This window comes from Arachis stenosperma, chromosome 4, assembly GCF_014773155.1.
Source record: "Arachis stenosperma cultivar V10309 chromosome 4, arast.V10309.gnm1.PFL2, whole genome shotgun sequence".
Taxonomy (NCBI): domain Eukaryota; kingdom Viridiplantae; phylum Streptophyta; class Magnoliopsida; order Fabales; family Fabaceae; genus Arachis; species Arachis stenosperma.
The window spans coordinates 55775524-55798999 of NC_080380.1; the positions used below are offsets into that span (position 1 = coordinate 55775524).

Sequence of the window (23476 nt, forward strand, 5' to 3'; positions counted from 1 at the left end):
AGTTTGCCGTTGGAATTTAACAAGCATCAAAGGAAGAAATTGGTAAATGATGCCAAATACTTCATCTGGGACGAACCATACTTGTTCAAAAAATGTTCGGATGGCATACTCAGAAGATGCATATCAGAGGAAGAAGGAAGGGAAGTCTTATGGGACTGCCATGGCTCCACTTATGGAGGACATTTTGCAGGAGAAAGAACAGCAGCTAAGGTTTTGCAGTGTGGTTTTTATTGGCCCACTATCTTCAAAGATGCAAAGGAACTAGTGAAGCACTGCCATGAATGCCAGAAAGCGGGGAACCTGCCAAGAAGAAATGAAATGCCACAACAGTTCATTCTGGAACTTGAATTGTTTGATGTATGGGGGATAGATTTCATGGGACCCTTTCCCACCTCATACTCAAATAATTACATTCTTGTGGCAGTAGACTATGTCTCCAAATGGGTTGAAGCAATAGCAACTCCAACCAATGATAATAAGATAGTCATGAACTTCCTCAGAAAACACATTTTTTGCCGTTTTGGGGTTCCAAAAGCAATCATCAGTGATGGAGGAAGCCATTTCTGCAACAAACCATTAGAGGCATTGCTTCTAAAATATGGAGTCAAACACAAGGTAGCCACACCATACCATCCACAGACAAGTGGGCAAGCCGAAATATCTAATAGGGAACTCAAAAGAATCCTGGAAAAGACTGTGGGAACTTCAAGGAAGGACTGGTCGATTAAGCTAGATGATGCTCTTTGGGCATATAGGACAGCTTTCAAAACACCAATTGGAATGTCTCCTTACCAACTAGTATATGGAAAAGCATGCCATTTGCCACTGGAGTTGGAGCACAAGGCATTCTGGGCCTTGAAACTCTTGAACTTGGACAGTAAAACTGCTAGAGAAAGAAGGATGTTGCAAATTCAAGAGTTGGAAGAATTCAGAGCTGAAGCTTATGAGAATGCCAAAATTTACAAAGAAAGAGCAAAGAAGAAGCATGACAGCAACATAGCCCCAAGGAAATTTGAAGAGGGACAAAAAGTATTGCTCTACAATTCTAGGCTGAAGCTATTTCCAGGGAAGCTAAAATCAAGGTGGTCTGGACCATTCCTTGTCACCAAGGTCTCCCAATATGGACAAGTAGAAATCATGGAAGAAAAGTCACAACGAACCTTCACTGTCATTGGTCAAAGACTCAAACATTACTTGGGAGATGTGGAGGAGAAGGACAAGGTTAAATATCACCTCAACTGAGGAAGCTGACCGTCAAGCTAATGACGTTAAAGAAGCGCTTGTTGGGAGGCAACCCAACCTGAGGTAATACTCCTTTGCTGTTTCTTTTATTTATTTCAATAAAAAGGTGAAGTAGTTTCTGTGCATTGCAAAGAATTAAGTTTGGTGTTTCACACCAAACAATAAATTCGTGGATCAATAATTCAAAGGGGAATGTGTGACTCTAAGTTTGGTGTTCCACCATACAGATCAACTGAACACAACAACCTTTGAATTATATGAAAGGAACAACCATTCTAAGCAATCACAGAAATGCTTAAAATCCTTAGCAGCAACTTCATTCCAAGGAGAATTCAAGGATTCAAAGAGCAGAGGAGTAAGTAGGAGACTAAGTTTGGTGTTCACACACCAACTTAAGACTCAGACACTTGCCCATACATAGTTGAGCTAACCACTCAAGTGCTTGAGAAGCAAGCAACTTCATCACTCTTTGCAGGAAAGAAAACAAGGATCTTAGAAAGAACATGAAGCAACAACTAGGAGAAGAAAGAGAAATCAAATTGTTTCCTGGCAACAAAGAGAAAACAAGAAATTTCACAAGGTGGTGTTGTTCCTTGACCATTCTTTAAAAGGCAAACAAAAGCATGCTTGTTCTGGTTTAAACTGTAATTGTTGAATCTTTCTGGAATGCGAAGTTTTTAGTATGAGTGTTGGTTTACTGCTTTGAATAAAGTGAATGCCTAGATGTTTGGATATAACTTCACCTTCTTAAACAAATGCTTGCCATGCTTGTTCTGTTTCCAAAAATAAAAGAAAAGTTTGAACAAAAGTAACTTGGCTCAATTAGTGACAAATCAAGTAGAATTAAGTGGTGGTATGCATGCTTGATTGTTTAGTCAGATCACTGGAAATTGAGTGTAGAATTATCATTTTTGTGTAGAAGTTTGAATACTGTCTATGGATCTTGATGAATAAATGTCTTTGGCCATGAAAAAGAAAGAAAAAGAAGAAGAAAAAGCCACTGAAAAAGGGCAACCAAAAAGCAAAAAAATTGAGAAAATAAGCTAGGCACCAATGGTTTGAACTTCTGAGACAAATGCCTGTGGTGTTTATGTATTAAGGATATGCTTGGATGAATAGGTTCTGAGGAGTGTTTCAACACTTGGTAACTTGGGTTAACTAACCCGGGATTATTAACCAAAAGTCCAATATCAAGAGCAACCTAAATACAAAACATTTAGTCACACAAAGAGGTGCTGGGCACCAATGTCTCAAGAAGAAATGTGAACTAAAATGCCTGTAGTGGATATGTGTAGTGCACTGATAAGAAAAAGAAAATGCCAAAGGCTTGTGCAACACATGACACTGAGCAAACAAGGAGCAAAGGAGCTCTAAGAAAAAGAAAAACAAAGAAGGGAAAAGTGCCAAGGACATAAGAATAACAAGAGGCCATAGCAGTGTTTGATGGATGCAATGAAAAAGTGATAATCTTACATGATAAGAATGAAAAAGTGATGCTGCAACTTTCTGCATAAAACCCTTCTGATGAACTTCAAGTGCTTACTAATATAGCCAATGTAATTGCTTTCTGTTTCATACTTTCTTCTCAAATAACTCAGGACTTGCTTAGGGACAAGCAAGTATTAAGTTTGGTGTTGTGATGCCAAGGCATCTTAGGCTAGTTTCACTAGCATTTTTCTGTTAGTTTTAGTTGTTTTATGCATTTTCTTGAGCTTAAAGTAACCAAGAATGGTTAAATGAATAATAAAGCAATGAACCATCCAAACAGTATGATTTTGATGCAAATTCCATGAGTTTTTAGTTATATTACTTGAATGCTATGAATGGAAGATTTCTCATGAAATTTTGCAAGACTTTGATGCAGTTGTTTGGATGATTTTAGGGAAGAAGAGGTTAGGCAAGGAAGCAACAAAATCAATAAAGGAAGCTTGAATATCACATGTGGAGTTTAAGCTCCAGTTTAAGCTCCAGTTTAAGCTTAAACTGGAGCTTAAACGCTAAAATCATGAAAGCTGAGGAAAAGCTGAAAGTGGCGTTTAACCTCCAGTTTAACCTTAAACTGGAAGTTAAACGCCAGAAATGAGAAATGCACCAGGGAGCCATTTCCACGTTTAAGCTCCAGTTTAACCTTAAACTGGAGCTTAAACGTGTTCGACCAAAATTCACCTCCAGGGAGCCATTTCCACGTTTAAGCTCCAATTTAAGCTTAAACTGGAGCTTAAACGTGTTCGACCATTCTCCTCCAGGGTTGCTTTCTTCATTTCCACGTTTAAGCTTCAGTTTAACCTTAAACTGAAGCTTAAACGTGTTCGACAATTCCACACTCCAGGGTTGCCTTCTTCCATTTCCACGTTTAAGCTTCAGTTTAACCTTAAACTGAAGCTTAAACGTGTTCGACTACTTTACCCTCCAGGGTTGCTTTCTTCCATTTCCACGTTTAAGCTTCAGTTTAACCTTAAACTGAAGCTTAAACGTGCTTGAATTATACCACCTCCAGGAGTGTCCAACGTTTAAGTTGCAGTTTAAGCTTAAACTGCAACTTAAACGCCATTAATTGAAAATGTTTCTGGGCCAAAGATATTGCAGTTTAAGTTAGCATTTGAGCACAAACATTAACTTAAACATACTCTGGTATGAAACCCAATTGAATATCATGGTTTATGGGATTGAGCCTGAAGAATTGATGAGTCTGGAATTTCAATTTGTTGTGTCATGTGTCATTACTTGATTATCACTAAGTTGGCTCAATGAATGTTACAGAATTGGATCAGCAGCCTCATCAGGATTATGGATCATAAACCCAAAGCAAAAGGAAATCAGGGAAAGGCCTCAAAGCCCAAGAAACACAACAGAAGCTCAATTTAGAAAGTGTATAAATAGGATAGAATTTAAGTTGGTTAGCACTCTAGAACTTTTGGATCATTTTTCTAGTTTTCATACTTTTTGTAATTGAATTCAGAGCTATGACTCACTAAACCCCTTTCATTGGGTTAGGGAGCTCTATTGTAATTCAATGAATTAATAATAGTTTTTATCTTCTTCTTCAATCTTTTCTCTTGAATTTTTGTTAGAAAGCTTCTTGATCTAATTCCATTGGTTAGTTGTCTTGGGAAAGAAACTATCCATAATTGGAATCCTTCGGAACCTTGGGAAAGGAATGGAGGATTCATGCTAGAGAAGCTTTCTCACAGTGAATTGGATTGGGGTTTGGATGGATATTGTGACATGTAATCCTACCAAATTGTGGTTTATGAAACTGTGTGGTATAATCAGTGATCGAGCGTCATCTCTTCTTATGAACATTTAAACCAAGGGATTGGGAATTTGTTTGTTTTTAGAGAGAATTGGTGAGCCAAGGGATTGGGATCCAATCATATAAGATTGCCAAGCAAAATTCAATGAATGCATTGGTTGAGGAAGGGATAAAAATGTTTTTATTCGGAGATCTCAATATCTCCTGAAACCCAATGAATTCCCCATTTCTGATCTACCACTTTCTCTTTACATTCTGCAATTTAATTCATGCAATCACCCCGATCCCTTTTTAATTTCAGCAATTTAGCTTCTCGCTCTTTAATTCATGCAATTTTACATTCCGCAATTCTCATCTAAATCTTGATTCCGCTCAACTAGAACACACTTCTAATCCGAATTGCTCACTCAACCAATCCTTGTGGGATTCGACCTCACTCTATTGTGAGTTTTTACTTGACGATAACCGGTGCACTTGCCGGAAGGAATTTTTGCCGATTGTGCAATTTCCTAAAATCGTAGCTATCACTTTCCACTCCTTAGTTGCACAGCTTTGCACTCTTCTTTTGGATTAGGAATGGTGTCACTTGGTAGTGAGCTTGAAGGTCTCACAATAGAAATCTGCTTGGAGATTTGTCCAATCTGCCTTTCTAGGCTCTTCATGGAAGCTTTTTGGTTCTTTGTTCTCATTTCTTGGTTTTTTACCATCTTCTCTATGAGCATCTCCAGATTAGTAATCCGCTGAGAGTCTTGTGAGATTGGTTGGTTTTGGGGTGTTGATGGATGATGGTAAGTGTTTTGGTTAGTTGGTTGAGTATTGGATGGATAATGGTTGGAGTTAGGGTAATTGTTTTGGGATTTTCTGTAAGGAATTTGGTTAGTTGGCTGCTGGTTGTGCTTTTGGTTGTTTCTTGGAGTGTTTTGCGCTGAGTTCCTTTGCCATGGTTGTTGGTTTTGATTATGATTTTCTCTCCACCAAAGGTTTGGGTGGTTCTTCCAAGATGGATGGTAGGTGTCACCATACACCTCATTTGATCCAGAATTTTGGTTATGCATATAGTGCACTTGCTCTTATTGCTGTTATTCTTGGTTCTCTTCATTCTGCCCCCAAGGAGTTGATGGTTGGCTTGTGGAACTCACTGATGTAACCTGTAGGCTATCAATTCTCTTGGCCATTTGCTCAAATTATTGCTGAATCTGCTGTTGCATCACTTTGTGTTGAGCCAAAATTGTATCCACTCCTTCCAATTCTAGCACTCCCTTCCTCTGTGATGGTTGGCGTTGCCTTTGGTGAGCAAAGAAATATTGGTTGTTGGCCACCATATCAATGAGGTTTTGAGCTTCCTCTGCAGTTTTCATCAATTGCAATAATCCTCCAGCTAAGTGATCAAGTGCCTCTTGAGCCTTCAGAGTAAGTCCTTCATAGAAGTTCTGCAGCTTGTCCCACTCAGTGACCATCTCTGGTGGACATTTCCCCAGCAGAGCCTTATATCTTTCCTATGCCTCATATAGATTTTCAGCATCCATTTGAGTGAATGTCTGCACCTCAGTCTTCAATCTTATGATCCTTTGAGGGGGTAAAATTTGGCAAGAAACTTGCTCACCAAATCATCCCAAGTGTTGATGCTTGATACGTAAAAATGAGATTTCACGTATAACCGGCAAGTATACCGGGTCGTATCAAGTAATAAGGCTCACAAAGAGTGAGGTCGATCCCACGGAGATTGGTAGATTAAGCAACTTTAGTTAATGGTAAATTTAGTCAAGCAAACATAGTTTTGATTTCATGAGCATTTTGATTTTTGAACATAATTGCAAGAATGTAAATGACACAAAATGTAAAGAACTAGAAAAGAAAAATTAAATGAAAGTAAATAACGGAAACTTAAATTGCAAGAAACTTAAATGACATCAAAGATAAATTGCAAGGAATTAAAGGTTGCAGAAATTTAAAGAACATAAGAGTAAATAGCATGAATTAAAGGAACAAAATGTAGATGACAAGAAGAATAAAATGACCGAATGTAAAAGGGAATTGGGTTGTGGGAAATTAAACAACTAGAGGCACTAGAAATAAGAATTGATGGTAGAGAAGATCATTAGGGATCAGAGATGCAAGTTTTCATGAATTGATGTTAGTCAAATCCTTCTCAATCATGGGTATAGATCCATGGCAAGTGGGTGATTGAATCCCAATCTCTTGGTGATTCAATCTCTCTCAACATAACCAAATGCCACTCTCGTGATCTATTTGTTCATGAAAAGAGATGAAGCTCCTTTCTAATCCAGCCACACAATTCCTATAATCTCAACCAAGGAGAGTTACATCTCACATACTAACCAAGGTATATTGATTGAAGGAATCATGAAAGGATGAACTCTAAACTGAATTATGTGGCTCATTCCTCAAATTCACCACATAATTCATGTAGATTAACCCCTCTCTCGATGGTGGTTGAATCTATGAAGAGCAAGAGTTCCCTCTTTAGATCAACCACTAAAATTGAGGAGGAAAAGATGAATTCACCAACTCATTTCAACAAGCAGAGCTCATCCCCCTAATGAATGTGGGGTTTAGTGAGTCATAGCTCCAATATCAACAACAATTGCCATGAATGAAAATTAAGCTAAGTATAAGAAAGATGATGAAGAATAAGGAAAATGCTTAAGGCTTAAGAAAATCAAGAAGAGAAGTTCCAAGATGAACCCAAAATAGCTCTCTGGTTCTCCTCCCGGAAGTACCAAAGAGTTCTCCAATACAAGTGCTAAAAAGTGTAAAAATGTCTAAGTGTCAAAGAGTAAAAGTAAAAGTGTAAAAGGTCCCCTACAAGTACATCAATCTCTTCTATTTATACTACTCTAAAACTCTTCAGAGATCTTCAATTTGGGTTAGCAATGTGGGCTTTCTCATTGTTGAATTCTTGGCTCAATTGGAGGTGTTGCTAGGCTTGGAAAGGAAGGGTTCATTCATCATGATTCTGGCCCATTGGCTTGGCGTTATTGGCACTAACTCCAGGCCAAATGCACGTTGGCAACGTGCAGGACAATTTCCTGGGCATGAAGTATGAGACTTGGGCGTTGCTAGCCCAAGTTGTTGCCAACAACTTGCTTTTCCTCTTCTTGGCCTTACTTTCATGCTAAATGTAGCCCAGAATTTGAGTGTCAACCTTCAGCTTCAATATGGACTATTATACATCATTGGAAAGCTCTTGATGTCTATTTTCTAATGCCACTGGAATCACCTCAATTGGACTTTCCTAGCTCAAGTTATGGTTCCTCAAAGAAGGTAAGGTCAAGCTGCCAAGTTGTTGCCAAGTTGTTGTGAATAACGCACCCTCAACCCCAAGTTAGCAACGTGCCCGTGCATCACTCTCCCAAGGCAAGGACTTGGGGCTGGCGTTGTTGCAAAACACGCCCCCTATCCAGCATGTTGGCAACGTGCTCGAGCCACACTCCAAGGCTAATCTCTAGCCTTCTCGAATTTCACTTCATGTTCTTGTTTTTAGGGCCTAAAGATGACTCTGGTTTGGCTTCAATTTTGTGCTCCACTATAGACTATTATATATGGTTGGAAAGCTCTGAATGTCAGCTTTCCAATGCAACTGGAAGCACTCAATTTGGATCTCTGTAGCTCAAGATATCTTCCATTGAAGAGGACATGGTCAGGCTGCCAAAATCGCACACGTTTTTGGTGAAAACGCCCTTGTTTCCAGCGTTGGTAACGCCAGCTTTTGAAGCTTCAAAATGAATGACAACCCCATACTATGATATATGGTTGGAAAGCTATGGATGTCTAATTTCAAATGCCGTTGGAATCACCTCATTTGGAGTTTTGTAGCTCAAGATATACTCCATTGAAGGAGGTAAGGTCAGGCTGCCTTGTTAGAGTTGTTGTGGATAACGCCCCTATATTCCAAGTTGGCAACGTGCTCTTCACCATCCAAAGCTTCCTGCCGTTGTTACGAATAACTCCTTCTCTTTAGCACGTTGGCAACGTGCTCGAGCCCTTCTCAAGGCTCCATGCTTGCTTCCTGGCGTTGGCAACGTGCATGGCAAGGCCATTGGGCGTTGGCAACGTGTTTGGTGCGCTTGTGGGCGTTTGGAACTTGGTTGGCACGGCTGGTGGGCGTTTGGAACTTGGTTGGCACGGCTGGTGGGCGTTGGGAACTTGGTTGGCACCAAGACTTGGTGCCTAGCCAAGCATTCTTGTGTGGCGTTGGCAACGCCATTCTTGAGTTGGCAACGCCAGCTCCTTTTCTTCCAGGGCTCCATTTGTTGCTTGGTTGTGTGGCGTTGGCAACGCCCATCTTGAGTTGGCAACGCCAGCTCCTTTTCTTCCAGGGCCAAGTTTGATTGTTTGGCGTTGTTAGCCTGCGTTGTCCTCAAAAACGCCCCTCATCTCTAGGCTGGCAACGTGCTCGAGGCTCCAAATTAGCTCCCCAAGATTGCTTGGGTGGATGTTGGCAACGTGGTTCTAGAGTTGGCAACGCCAGCTCTTCCTCCAGGGCCAAGTTCCTTGTGTGGGCGTTGGCAACGCCAGCTTCAAGTTGGCAACGCCAACTTTGCTTCCTCCAGGGCCAAGTTCCTTGCTTGTGTCTTGTGTGTGGCGTTGCCTTCAATAACGCAGCTCTCTTCCAAGTTGGCAACGCCAACTCCTTCTTGCCTAGCTTGCATCCTTCTTGCTTCCATGCTTCCTTGTTTCATCACCTATCATCAACAAAGGAAATAGCTTCAAAGTCTTGCCAATTCATGCAATAAATTTCATGAGATTCATTCATACTCATTCATATATGCATTCCTTAAATCATTTGCATGAACTTGGCTAGAATCAACATATTCCTTGGTATTCTCATGCATGGAAAGAAAACTCATAAAAGGACTTGTTTATTTAGAGAAAATGAGTGAAATTAAGCTAAAACTAACTAAACTAACTAACTAAAATGGCAAATATGCGAATGCATCACAACACCAAACTTAAACCTTGCTTGTCCTCAAGCAAGAAAAGAATCATGCAATAGAGATTGACAATCCAAGGTTAGAAGAATAGCAAGTTAATGTTCATGGCAAGCTAGTTTTTTATGCATGCTACAATCACAAAAGAAATGTAATTGATTGATGCTTCTATCTAGCTCACTTTATGAAATCTTTTTCTTATAATTCTTCCTTGAAACAAGCTTTTGATTTTTTTCTTATTAACTTCTCTTTTGGGTGCTTTGCCCCATGAGTTGATAACAAAACTACGATTCTAAATGCTTTGTTTTCAAGTATTACCACTTGATACATAAGCACCACAAGCATTTAATTAGAGGACTTCATTAGGCTCATTTTTTTTTTCTTTTCTTTTCTTGACTCTCTAATCATTGATGCTCAGAACCTTGAGCTTTGAGGGAGTGCTTTTGCACTTGAGCCTAGCCTTGACTTCTAAGTGTTTTGTTTTCAAGCATTTTACTTGATACATAAACACCACAAGTACTTAACAATGGAATTGTCATTGGTACTCAGAGCCTTCAACTTTCTCATTCTTTCCCTTTTTCTTTTCTTTGCCTTCTTTTTTTCAAGGTTTTCATGATTTCAAAAGATTTCACAAAATGTCCTAGATGAAAACTTCAATTAAATCAAATCTAATGCAATTGAGCAACAATCAAACATACTAGCCTTCCAATACTTGTATGCACATGCCAAGTTCTTCTTTAATTCCTTGTTTGTTTATGATCATGATGCCTTTTTTTGCTTTTGAATTCACAAAACTCAAGTTGGTAGTCATAATGCCACAGCAACATATTGCAAATCAAAATTCAAGCTATGCTTATTCATACCACACATGCATATAAAGAAGGTAATAAGACAATCATGCAATTTAAAGTGCTGGAAACAAATGAGAGGAAAAAGAACTTTACAACTTTGTAATTTATCTTCTCTATTGTTGTCCTTCTCCTCCTTTTCTTTCCCTTCCCACACCAAACTTAGAATGATTGCTTGTCCTCAAGCAACAATTAGAACCATGGCTATGGGGCTAAGATAGATCATGAATGTCTTACACAATGAAACATTAGTAGCACATGTGTTTCAAGTAAGCAAAATTAAAGATAACAATTAAGGAAATAAAATCTAAATTAAAAGTAGCAATTGTTAAGTAATTTTTCTGATTGTTTGGAGCTAGTGACTAATCATGCAAAGGGTTAAAATGTGTCTTTAATGAAACTTTTTGGTGGAACACCAAACTTAGCACCTCACATTCACCTTTGAATTATGTTGGTGTGTAACACCAAACTTAGCTCCTTGCAATGCAGATAAATATACTTAACTCTTTTATTGAATTAACTAAGAAAAAGAAGACTACCTTTGGTTGGGTTGCCTCCCAACAAGCGCTTTTTTATCGTCATTAGCTTGACGGTTGTCCCTCTTTAGGGCGGATGATGATCATAGTGCCTTAATCCTTCCCCTCTCACCGTGAGCTTCCTTCCAGTATCATTCTTGATGATTTCCACATGTTCAAGTGAGAGGATTTTGTTCACTGTGTAGTATCCAGAAAAGTGTGGAGATGTCTCTATTGGTTGGTAAGTTAGCATCACTTTATCCCCTGGTGAGAAGTCTTCAGTGGGGATTTTCTTGTTTCTCCATCCTCTTGGCATTTTCTTCTTGGGACTCTCTTCTTTTCCAGGAGATAGTTCAGATTTTGGGATCTCAATTTTTGGACTGTCCTTGCTATGAATCTTAAATGCTGACTTTGATTGCAGCTTCTCCTCTATTCTTTGAGCTTGTTGCAGCACCTCCACCTCTTCATTTTCTTTCCAGCATGAGCTTGGAAGTGCCTCATCAGGTGCCTCTTTCAAGTTTGGATCTATGGAATCAATCTTCATACACTCTTCCTCTTGGGTGGAGTCTTGCAAATTCTTGAAGACATGGAACACTATATGCTCATCATGCACCCTTAGCATTAATTCTCCTTTTTCGACATCTATCAATGCCCTGGCAGTGGCTAAAAAGGGCCTCCCTAGAATAATGGGAGTGTTGTCGTCTTCCTCTATGTCTAGGATGACAAAGTCAACTGGGAGGAAAAATTTGTCCACCTTTACTAATACATTCTCTACAACCCCGAGTGCTTGCTGAATAGATTTATCCGCCATTTGAAGGGCTATCTTTGTAGGCTTCAATTCATGAATCTGAAGCTTCCTCATCAAAGATAGAGGCATCAGATTTATGCTTGTACCAAGATCACAAAATGCTCTCTCAATTATCATGTTGCCTATTGTGCAGGGGATGTGAAAGCTCCCTGGGTCTTTCATCTTCTTTGGCAACTTTTTCTGGATGATGGCACTACACTCCCTGGTCATCACAACCGTTTGTCCCTCTTTCAAGGATCTTTTCTTTGTTAACAATTCCTTCATGAACTTAGCATATAGAGGCATCTGTTCAAGTGCTTCAATGAAGGGGATGTTGATGTGTAGTGTCTTGAATATTTCCAAGAATTTGGAATATTGCTTCTCTTTGTTCTCTTCTTTAAACCTCTGAGGGTATGGGAGCATTGGTTGGTATGCTTTCACTGCCTCCTTCTTAGCTAATTTATCACTTTGTGTATAGGTTTCTTGCTCCTGCTTTTGTTCCTTCACCTCTTCTTTTAAGCCTTCTTTGATGTGCTCTTCCTGAGTAATGGCTTCTGTCTCCACTTTCTTCCCACTTCTCAGGGTGATTGCTTTACACTCCTCCCATTTTATGGCTTTTTCTGTGTCTCTTGGGTTGGGTATTGTGTCACTTGGGAGAACATTGGTTGGTTTCTCGGCTTGTTTGGCCAATTGTCCCACTTGTCTCTCAATATTCTTCATGATGACCTCATGTTCCTTGTGTCCCTTAGCTAAGGCTTGAGTGGTTTGAGCAAGTGCTTGCAAGGTTGCTTCAATATTTGCAATTCTAGTCTCATGATGGTCAATTGGGGGTATGATGGGGGGTGATTGTTGTTGGAAGTTGTTGGGTGGATTAATGTGGTAATTCTGTGTGTTGGATGTTGGTGCAGGGAAGTTATTTTGGTGAGTTTGTGAGTTATTGTGAGGGTGTTGATATATGTTTTGTGTTTTTCTATATTGGTTAGTGTTGGTGGCATGGTGATTTTGGTTATTTGTGTTATGGTTGTGGTTGTGGTTGTTGTTCTTTTGCCAATGGTTTTCACCCCACTTTAGATTGGGATGATTTCTCCAGGATGAATTGTATGTATCACCATGAAATTCATCCTGAGAATTTGAAGTGTTCTGCATGTATTGAACTTGTTCTTGTGGTTGTTCACCCGTGGTCCCTTCACCTTGGCCCCATTCAAGTGATGGTTGATTTGTTGTGTTCACTGATGCAAGTTGCATACCATCCATTCTCTTTGTTATCATCTCCATTTGTTGTTGGATTTGTTGGTGCATTAACTTGTTTTGTGCCAAGATAGCATCAACACCTTCAAGCTCCATTACACCTTTCTTTGGGGGCGGATTATGTTGCCTCTCTGATGAGTAATAATATTGATTGTTTGCCACAATCTCAATGAGGTCTTGGGCCTCCTCAGCAGTTTTCATCATGTTGAGTGATCCTCCTGATGAGTAATCTAGTCCCTTCCTTGCTTCTGGATTTAGGCCTTCATAGAAGTTTTGGAGTTTGACCCAGTCACTAAACATGTCAGGTGGGCATCTTCTCATGAGTGCCTTATACCTTTCCCAGGCTTCATACAATGACTCCCCTTCCATTTGCCTGAAAGTTTGAACCTCTGTCTTCAACTTAATGATTCTTTGAGGTGGGTAGAACTTTGCTAGAAATCTGCCCATCAGGTCATTCCAATCATTGAGGCTTTCCTTGGGGAATGATTCTAGCCATTGAGTGGCTTTATCCCTCAAAGAGAATGGAAATAGTAACAACTTGTAGACATCTGGATGCACTCCATTTGTCTTCACTGTATTGCATATTCTCAGAAAAACAGATAGATGTTGATTTGGGTCTTCAAGAGGTCCCCCTCCATAAGAGCAGTTGTTCTGTACCAAAGTGATGAGTTGAGGTTTCAACTCAAAGTTATTGGCCTGAACTGGAGGAGTGGCAATACTACTCCCACAATGTCTTGGATCAGGGATGGTATAAGAAGATAGCACCCTTCTAGGTGGTCCACCATTATTGTTGACCCCTCCAGGATTGTGCATCTCATCCTCCATGACTTGATCTTCTCCCTCTGATTCCTCTGACCCTTCTTCACCAACTATGAACTTTCCTCTTTCTGCTCTCCTTATCCTTCGGCGGGTTCTCTCGTCCTTAATATTATGTCTATTAGCTCCTGACATACACAAACAAAACCAAAATCACAAGTGAAATATTCTAAAACTAGAGTGGAATTGGAGTTAGTGAAACAAAGTATCAAACAGTTAGTGGGCTTAACAAAAATACTAAAAAAAATGCTTAATCTAAACCACCTTTCACTTAATCATTGTCAATCTTTCCAATCCCCGGCAACGGCGCCAAAAACTTGATACGTAAAAATGAGATTTCGCGTATAACCGGCAAGTATACCGGGTCGTATCAAGTAATAAGACTCACAAAGAGTGAGGTCGATCCCACGGAGATTGGTAGATTAAGCAACTTTAGTTAATGGTAAATTTAGTCAAGCAAACATAGTTTTGATTTCATGAGCATTTTGATTTTTGAACATAATTGCAAGAATGTAAATGACACAAAATGTAAAGAACTAGAAAAGAAAAATTAAATGAAAGTAAATAACGGAAACTTAAATTGCAAGAAACTTAAATGACATCAAAGATAAATTGCAAGGAATTAAAGGTTGCAGAAATTTAAAGAACATAAGAGTAAATAGCATGAATTAAAGGAACAAAATGTAGATGACAAGAAGAATAAAATGACCGAATGTAAAAGGGAATTGGGTTGTGGGAAATTAAACAACTAGAGGCAATAGAAATAAGAATTGATGGTAGAGAAGATCATTAGGGATCAGAGATGCAAGTTTTCATGAATTGATGTTAGTCAAATCCTTCTCAATCATGGGTATAGATCCATGGCAAGTGGGTGATTGAATCCCAATCTCTTGGTGATTCAATCTCTCTCAACATAACCAAATGCCACTCTCGTGATCTATTTGTTCATGAGAAGAGATGAAGCTCCTTTCTAATCCAGCCACACAATTCCTATAATCTCAACCAAGGAGAGTTACATCTCACATACTAACCAAGGTATATTGATTGAAGGAATCATGAAAGGATGAACTCTAAACTGAATTATGTGGCTCATTCCTCAAATTCACCACATAATTCATGTAGATTAACCCCTCTCTCGATGGTGGTTGAATCTATGAAGAGCAAGAGTTCCCTCTTTAGATCAACCACTAAAATTGAGGAGGAAAAGATGAATTCACCAACTCATTTCAACAAGCAGAGCTCATCCCCCTAATGAATGTGGGGTTTAGTGAGTCATAGCTCCAATATCAACAACAATTGCCATGAATGAAAATTAAGCTAAGTATAAAGAAAGATGATGAAGAATAAGGAAAATGCTTAAAGCTTAAGAAAATCAAGAAGAGAAGTTCCAAGATGAACCCAGAATAGCTCTCTGGTTCTCCTCCCGGAAGTACCAAAGAGTTCTCCAATACAAGTGCTAAAAAGTGTAAAAATGTCTAAGTGTCAAAGAGTAAAAGTAAAAGTGTAAAAGGTCCCCTACAAGTACATCAATCTCTTCTATTTATACTACTCTAAAACTCTTCAGAGATCTTCAATTTGGGTTAGCAATGTGGGCTTTCTCATTGTTGAATTCTTGGCTCAATTGGAGGTGTTGCTAGGCTTGGAAAGGAAGGGTTCATTCATCATGATTCTGGCCCATTGGCTTGGCGTTATTGGCACTAACTCCAGGCCAAATGCACGTTGGCAACGTGCAGGACAATTTCCTGGGCATGAAGTATGAGACTTGGGCGTTGCTAGCCCAAGTTGTTGCCAACAACTTGCTTTTCCTCTTCTTGGCCTTACTTTCATGCTAAATGTAGCCCAGAATTTGAGTGTCAACCTTCAGCTTCAATATGGACTATTATACATCATTGGAAAGCTCTTGATGTCTATTTCTAATGCCACTGGAATCACCTCAATTGGACTTTCCTAGCTCAAGTTATGGTTCCTCAAAGAAGGTAAGGTCAAGCTGCCAAGTTGTTGCCAAGTTGTTGTGAATAACGCACCCTCAACCCCAAGTTAGCAACGTGCCCGTGCATCACTCTCCCAAGGCAAGGACTTGGGGCTGGCGTTGTTGCAAAACACGCCCCCTATCCAGCATGTTGGCAACGTGCTCGAGCCACACTCCAAGGCTAATCTCTAGCCTTCTCGAATTTCACTTCATGTTCTTGTTTTTAGGGCCTAAAGATGACTCTGGTTTGGCTTCAATTTTGTGCTCCACTATAGACTATTATATATGGTTGGAAAGCTCTGAATGTCAGCTTTCCAATGCAACTGGAAGCACTCAATTTGGATCTCTGTAGCTCAAGATATCTTCCATTGAAGAGGACATGGTCAGGCTGCCAAAATCGCACACGTTTTTGGTGAAAACGCCCTTGTTTCCAGCGTTGGTAACGCCAGCTTTTGAAGCTTCAAAATGAATGACAACCCCATACTATGATATATGGTTGGAAAGCTATGGATGTCTAATTTCAAATTCCGTTGGAATCACCTCATTTGGAGTTTTGTAGCTCAAGATATACTCCATTGAAGGAGGTAAGGTCAGGCTGCCTTGTTAGAGTTGTTGTGGATAACGCCCCTATATTCCAAGTTGGCAACGTGCTCTTCACCATCCAAAGCTTCCTGCCGTTGTTACGAATAACTCCTTCTCTTTAGCACGTTGGCAACGTGCTCGAGCCCTTCTCAAGGCTCCATGCTTGCTTCCTGGCGTTGGCAACGTGCATGGCAAGGCCATTGGGCGTTGGCAACGTGTTTGGTGCGCTTGTGGGCGTTTGGAACTTGGTTGGCACGGCTGGTGGGCGTTTGGAACTTGGTTGGCACGGCTGGTGGGCGTTGGGAACTTGGTTGGCACCAAGACTTGGTGCCTAGCCAAGCATTCTTGTGTGGCGTTGGCAACGCCATTCTTGAGTTGGCAACGCCAGCTCCTTTTCTTCCAGGGCTCCATTTGTTGCTTGGTTGTGTGGCGTTGGCAACGCCCATCTTGAGTTGGCAACGCCAGCTCCTTTTCTTCCAGGGCCAAGTTTGATTGTTTGGCGTTGTTAGCCTGCGTTGTCCTCAAAAACGCCCCTCATCTCTAGGCTGGCAACGTGCTCGAGGCTCCAAATTAGCTCCCCAAGATTGCTTGGGTGGATGTTGGCAACGTGGTTCTAGAGTTGGCAACGCCAGCTCTTCCTCCAGGGCCAAGTTCCTTGTGTGGGCGTTGGCAACGCCAGCTTCAAGTTGGCAACGCCAACTTTGCTTCCTCCAGGGCCAAGTTCCTTGCTTGTGTCTTGTGTGTGGCGTTGCCTTCAATAACGCAGCTCTCTTCCAAGTTGGCAACGCCAACTCCTTCTTGCCCAGCTTGCATCCTTCTTGCTTCCATGCTTCCTTGTTTCATCACCTATCATCAACAAAGGAAATAGCTTCAAAGTCTTGCCAATTCATGCAATAAATTTCATGAGATTCATTCATACTCATTCATATATGCATTCCTTAAATCATTTGCATGAACTTGGCTAGAATCAACATATTCCTTGGTATTCTCATGCATGGAAAGAAAACTCATAAAAGGACTTGTTTATTTAGAGAAAATGAGTGAAATTAAGCTAAAACTAACTAAACTAACTAACTAAAATGGCAAATATGCGAATGCATCAATGCTCTTCTTTGGAAATGTTTCTAGCCATTGAGTGGCTTTGTCCCTGAGAGAGAATGGGAATAACAGCAGCTTGTATATGTCAGGGTGCACTCCATTGCTTTTAACTGTGTCACAAATCCTCAAGAAAGTGGATAGATGTTGGTTCGGGTCCTCCAATGGCCCTCCTCCAAAAGAGCAGTTGTTCTGGACCAATGTGATGAGTTGTGGCTTCAGTTCAAAGTTGTTTGCATTGACATTAGGGTTAAGAATGCTACTCTCACAATGTCTAGCATTTGCAAATGTATAGGAGGCCAGTACTCTCCTCTGTTGTGGGTTATTGTTGGCCCCTCCTTCTGGATGATTGGGATTAGATGGATCTCCTTCCATCTCTTGGAATTCTTCTTCTTCCTTTGACTCCTCTTCTCCAACAACAGCCTTCCCTCTAGCTTCTCTTCTCAACCTTCGAAGAGTTCTTTGGTCAGTTTCAGAGAAAATAGGAGAAGCTCTCCCTGTACCTAACATATAAACATAGCACAAGAAACACACAGAACCAGTAAACCAGTGAAACTTTAATCTATTGCTAGAATGAAGTTTTGGTTAGCTTAGGCAAATAGTCAAACAGTTAATATGTTAGTTAAGAACAAAAAAAATGCTTAATCTAGATCTCCACTTCACTTAATCATTGTCAATCTTTTTCAATCCCCGGCAACGGCGCCAAAAACTTGATGTGTGGAAAACGATCCAACACAAAACTCATCGGCAAGTGTACCAGGTCGCATCAAGTAATAAAACTCACGAGAGTGAGGTCGATCCCACAGGGATTGAAGGATTGAGCAATTTTAGTTTAGTGGTTGATTTAGTCAAGCGAATCAAGTATTGGTTGAGTGATTTTGTATCCAACAGTAAGTAAATAGCAGGAAATGTAAAGGGAATGGGATAAATTGCAAAAATTAAAGAGAATTGAAAGTAAAGGTGCTGAATCTTAAAGAACAAGAAATTAAATGACTGAAACTTAAAGTGCAAGAAATGTAAATTGCAGTAACTTAAAGTGCAAGAAATATAAATTGCTTGAATGGAAAAGGGATTTAAGGACGGGGAATTCAGAATTTAAGCAAGGGAAATTAAATTGTAGCAATTAATAAAGCAAGAGATGAATTGAAAGTAACTAGAATTCAAACAGAAAGTGAAAATGTAATTGCAGTAGTGGTTCAGAAGAAGAACCAAAAAGAAGATTAGATCTCAGGACTCCAGAGACTAGATAGCAGAGTCTAGATCTCAATTGCCATCCTAGATCCAAGTTCACAAAGCAATTAAAGAGAAATTAAAGATTCCAGCAGTAGAGGAGATGGAGTTTAACTCAATTATGCAGTAGGAAAATCAAGAGATCTTAAATGGAGATTGAGACAGAAGTTCCTCAATTCTTCACACTCAATACTCAAACAAAACCCAATAAAGAAAACAAAACAATCAGAGGAAGAAGAAGTGAATTCTCTCCTCTAATTCTCAAGCCAATTTTGCAGAAAACAGAAAAATGGGAAATGATCTCTCAAGTTGACTAAGGATGAAAATTAAAATGAAAGTAAGCTCTCCTTTTCTAATCCTAACTAACACCTATTTATACACTTTCTATTTTGGATTTCAGAATTTTGAGTGGGCTTTTTGATTTGGTGAAGAAGTGAATTAAGTTGGATTTTTGAGTAAAATTCAGCCCATGTTGCTCCCACGAGGTTGCTCTGCTCTTGTGGAGGGCAGAGCAGGGAAGCCTTGCATGTGGATCCAACTAGCGTGCCAAATTTGGGTGGGGCATCAGGATGCTACCCTGCCCTTGTGGAGAGCAGTGCAGTGTTGTCATGGTGCGTCCAAGCTGCGTGCCCAAGCTCCCTTGTTACGCGTCAATGTGTGCGTGCTGGCCGTGCCAAATTGTGCGCCATGCACCAAGGAATGTTGCTCTGCCCTCCACAAGGGCAGGGCAGCGCAAGCTTTCCTTGTTCTTGGGTGAGGTCCTAAGTTCGAAACTTGCTGGATGGCTTTTGTTGCCCCTTTTTCTTGGTTTTCTTGGCGCCAAGGTAGTGCCTAGTTTCTTGCTTCCTCAAGGTCTTGTGTTCGATCCTTGGAGGTTGAAAACAAGCTAATTTTGGCTTGTTTTCCTTCCATTTGAACGCTACTTCCTTCCTTCTTGAGCTTGGTTCGAAACCCATGGATGGCACTTGGAGAACAATTTCCTTGAATTTTTCCATGAGGAGCCCGAAATTGCTCTTGAGGAGGGCAGGGTAGAGTTTTTCCTTCCCTTATTTCTTGGCCTAGAATTGTGCTCCGCCTTCAAGGAGGGCAGGGCAGTGAAGCCTTGAATGCTTGGTTCATTGTTGTGCTCCCTTGGAGGGCAGTGTGCTCTTGTGGAGGGCAATGTTGCTTTCTCCCTTCCATGCGCTACACTCTTTTCTTCCTTGGGCCACGCTTCGTTCTTTTCTTCTTTTCTTCACCTACAAATAATCAAAAAAACCAATCAAAGTATCACTAAATTCAAAAGATTTATAAATCAATTAAAATTCAATTAAATTTAGCTTAAACCTCATGATTTAGCATCAATTAAATGGTGGTTATTTGATTCAAACAAAACATGCAATTCCACTCTAAATTACTTACTTATGGTGAAAGAAAATGAATAAAAACTAGTGAAACAAGTGAAATTAGCTTGAGAAATGGGTATATGATGACTTGTCATCAGTAACGACCCAACTCCCATTATGCCCAGGTCATACAAGAAGCAAAGTGTTACTAACTTATCCCTCCTAATTATTAACTATTATTTAATATATGAGCCTTTTCCTTGTTAGAGCGATGCCAATTTTATGAGTAATTTTAATTTTTTTTATTTGTTGCGGATGATAAGGTAAAATAAACAAGCATACATTGAGAGAAATAGAAAAGAAGCATAAAGAAACATAGAAATACAGCTGATAATATACATCCTGTACACTATAACAAAAAAATGTAGCGTTTACACAAGATCAAATTAGTTTACATCCTCGTCATCCTACGTAGCTAATATTTACACGACACTCCCAGGGCCTGGCCCAAACAAAAAGCCGCTAAACTGGCGCCCAGGCTAGCCTAACCACTCTACAGCTCCTAGCTCTTGGGTGTACTAACACAAATGAGAGACTAACTAACAGATGATGTCAGACTGGAGTGTCATCAAAAGAATGCCCCCATTGCTGTCAAACTATATCTACACGTGGCCGTTCGGAGAATTATCGTGAGGCTCATCCATTTCCTCATCCTGCTCTATCTCTATCTCAGGATCCTGTTCCTCCTCATTGTCCGCAGCTACAGCTATACCCTCAGATCCACCAGAAACACTGCTATCACTATGTATAAAACCATTCGCGAGCACAAGTCCATTTGCGTAAATAGGAGCTACCCCATCGTCCGGTAGTGCCGGCTCATCAGGCTGTGGAAAGTCAGAGATTAGCTTAGGTGAAAAGTCCCACTCTGGTGGTATCACAGGTACGTAGTCACCAGCTAACTCGGGCTCGTTAGGAATGATAGGCTCAGGTTCCACCACATTCAAAGGTTGAGCTAGTATAGGGTGTCCTGGACCATCAGAAAAACGATGTCTAGATGCGTCAGGATGTAACCAGGATAAGGGAAAGTCGTAAGGAGCATCGGGGTCAAAATGCGGGCTAGACAGAGGATGTTGAAAAGCTCGATTAGGTAACATATATCGTCTGATACGAGGCTCCAAACCCATAACGAAGTAACTGTGATGTAGGGTCGGGGTAAGATTACGCCCGTCTCCATCTGATAGGGAGGAAGGGAGAGAAGGGGTAAGAACTGGGGAGTTCTTAGTAAGGTCGGGGTTATTAGTTACGTTCATTTACACGGTGTCGATTAACAGATGAGTAATAGGGTATAGCAAAGTAGTAAACAAAAGATAAAGATAGATAGAGAAAATAGAGAAAACAGAAAGTAGAAAACAAACAGCAGAATGCAAGACGATAAAGCACAAGTATAACACACAAGTAGACAAACATAAAGAAAATAGATCACACACAAAAAGGAAGGCAACAAAGAATGATGTGCAGACAAGAATGATGCATGTCTATCCCTAGTACAGGCCAAGAGCTCATGTGTCGGTTGGCTGCCCGCAATCCCGACATTTATCCGGTCACGAGTAATCCCGATTTCCCGGATACGATTTTTCGTTCCTAAATAAATGCGAATATAATAATAATAATAGCTACTCATTTGAGATAGCCTCTGATTATTGCAGGAAAATATATATATACTCTGCTCTGCTCTGCTTTGGGGAAGCGAAAAATAGCTGTAGGTAACTTAGTTTCCCTACAGAAGCTCTGGGTTGCATCAAGCAACTAATATATATAAAGCTATGGGTTGCATCAAACAACTAATACATATATACAAATATCTCTTTATTATACTACCTTTCTCTTAATATCTCTTTACCCTGTTCTGGTTTCTCTTTTCTCTATATCTTTTCACTGTGCTCTAGTTGCTCTGTTCTCTGTATCTCTTTACTCTTCTCTGATTATTCTTTCCTCTGTATCTATATTACTCTTTTTCTTTTTATCTCTTTACTTTACTCTGGTTGCTCTGTTTTCTGTGTTTCTCTACTCTGCTCTGATTTCTCTACTTAACGTATGTATTTAAAGCTTATGTAAATTTCGGTATGAATAGTTAGCCGGTCCCAAGTATAGGTTCATTAATTTTATACTTAAATAATTTAACTTTTCATATAATACCTAACCCTATTCGCAACTCAAGGACTAACTATGTTGCCCTAGTTCGTTCACTAATCTCTGTCTGTTTTTCTGTTATTAAAACTTTACAGACTCTTCTTTGGTTCTTATCTTTTCTTTAGCTTTTTATCTTTGCCTCACTAATATGTTCTTACCACTCCCTAAGTGTTTTATGAAGGTAATTAGGAAATTCTGCACTTAAAATTGTCTTTCTAAGGCTTTTATAGAAAACTGCCTTTTCTGTATTATTTTATTATTTTTATTAAAATATTATTTTTAATTAAATATTATTATTTAATATTTTATTATTATTTATTATTTTATTACTAAATTTTCGAAAATTACCCTACTTTAACTTTTAACCTTTAAAATTCACTTTTTACCACCCGTAACTTTTAATATTTCTACTTTAACCACCCTAACTTTTAGAAATTACCAAATAACCCCTTAAACACCAAAAATTTTACTTCCTTGCCCTTTTAAAGATCTAAAGCCTGTTCTTCATTGTTCTTCATCACACTCAAAGTGTTCTTCGTGTTATTCGTAAATTCTTCAGATTCTTTCTCTGTTTTTACCCATTTTTCAGTCTTTTCAGCAACCGATTTTTACCATAATTCAAAATAAATTAGCAGCCACTAAAATCCCATCTTTTCTACATGATTTTAACACAAATTGAACCCTAATTTAGGGCCTAGGGTTTCATTTTCTAGCTGCATGATGAACTCAAAGCTTGAATTTCATCAAATTTCATCAAAATTTCACCAAATTTTCACCAAGAATCAATCATATATGCAACCAATTTTTAGCACAGCCAAATCATACAACATTCATACAACTCAAACAAATATAATCAAGATTAATTTCATCACACCCTACCTGGTTTTGCTGCTCCTTATTCGGTTATACTTTCAGGTGGTCCTTAAGCACTTTTTCCTCCTAAATCACATCAAGAACAACTTTAAATCCAAAAATCATCAACTAACCAAATCTCACTCAGAATGTTAAGAAGTGATTTCTAATCTTAGACTTGCAGAAAATTCACGTTTCTTGGCCCTCAATTCAAGTTAAGAATGATTCTTAAGGAAGAACATCAAGAAAATACATGTTTAAGCATGTTTCCTTGAAACCGAATCAAAAGGGAGATGGTGCAGCCAACTCACCTTGATTCCAGCCTTGATAAGTCATATGATCATGTAGAGAAAGAAGAGAGGATCATTTTGGTTGGATTGGAATTTTGATTGGAGTTTTAGTTCAGCAGAAATCAAGCTTTGAAGATTTGGAACTAAGAACTTTTCTCTCTTTTTCTCTCTTGGAAATTTCGGCCACAAAGTGAAAATGAACCAGCCTTGGGGTTTTTGGGGGTGTAGGGTGAGTTGTGATTGGTTGGCTTGGAGGTGGGTTAAAATAATATTAAAATATCT

General features: G+C 39.6%; 1 protein-coding gene across 1 annotated transcript; it reads left to right on the forward strand.

Moving 5' to 3' along the window:
* The first annotated feature begins 780 nt into the window (after positions 1–780).
* Positions 781–1242, forward strand: LOC130975002 (uncharacterized). The gene has a single exon (XM_057899836.1). The coding sequence runs from the start codon at positions 781–783 to the stop codon at positions 1240–1242; it is 462 nt and encodes a 153-aa protein (XP_057755819.1).
* Positions 1243–23476: the final 22234 nt, after the last annotated feature.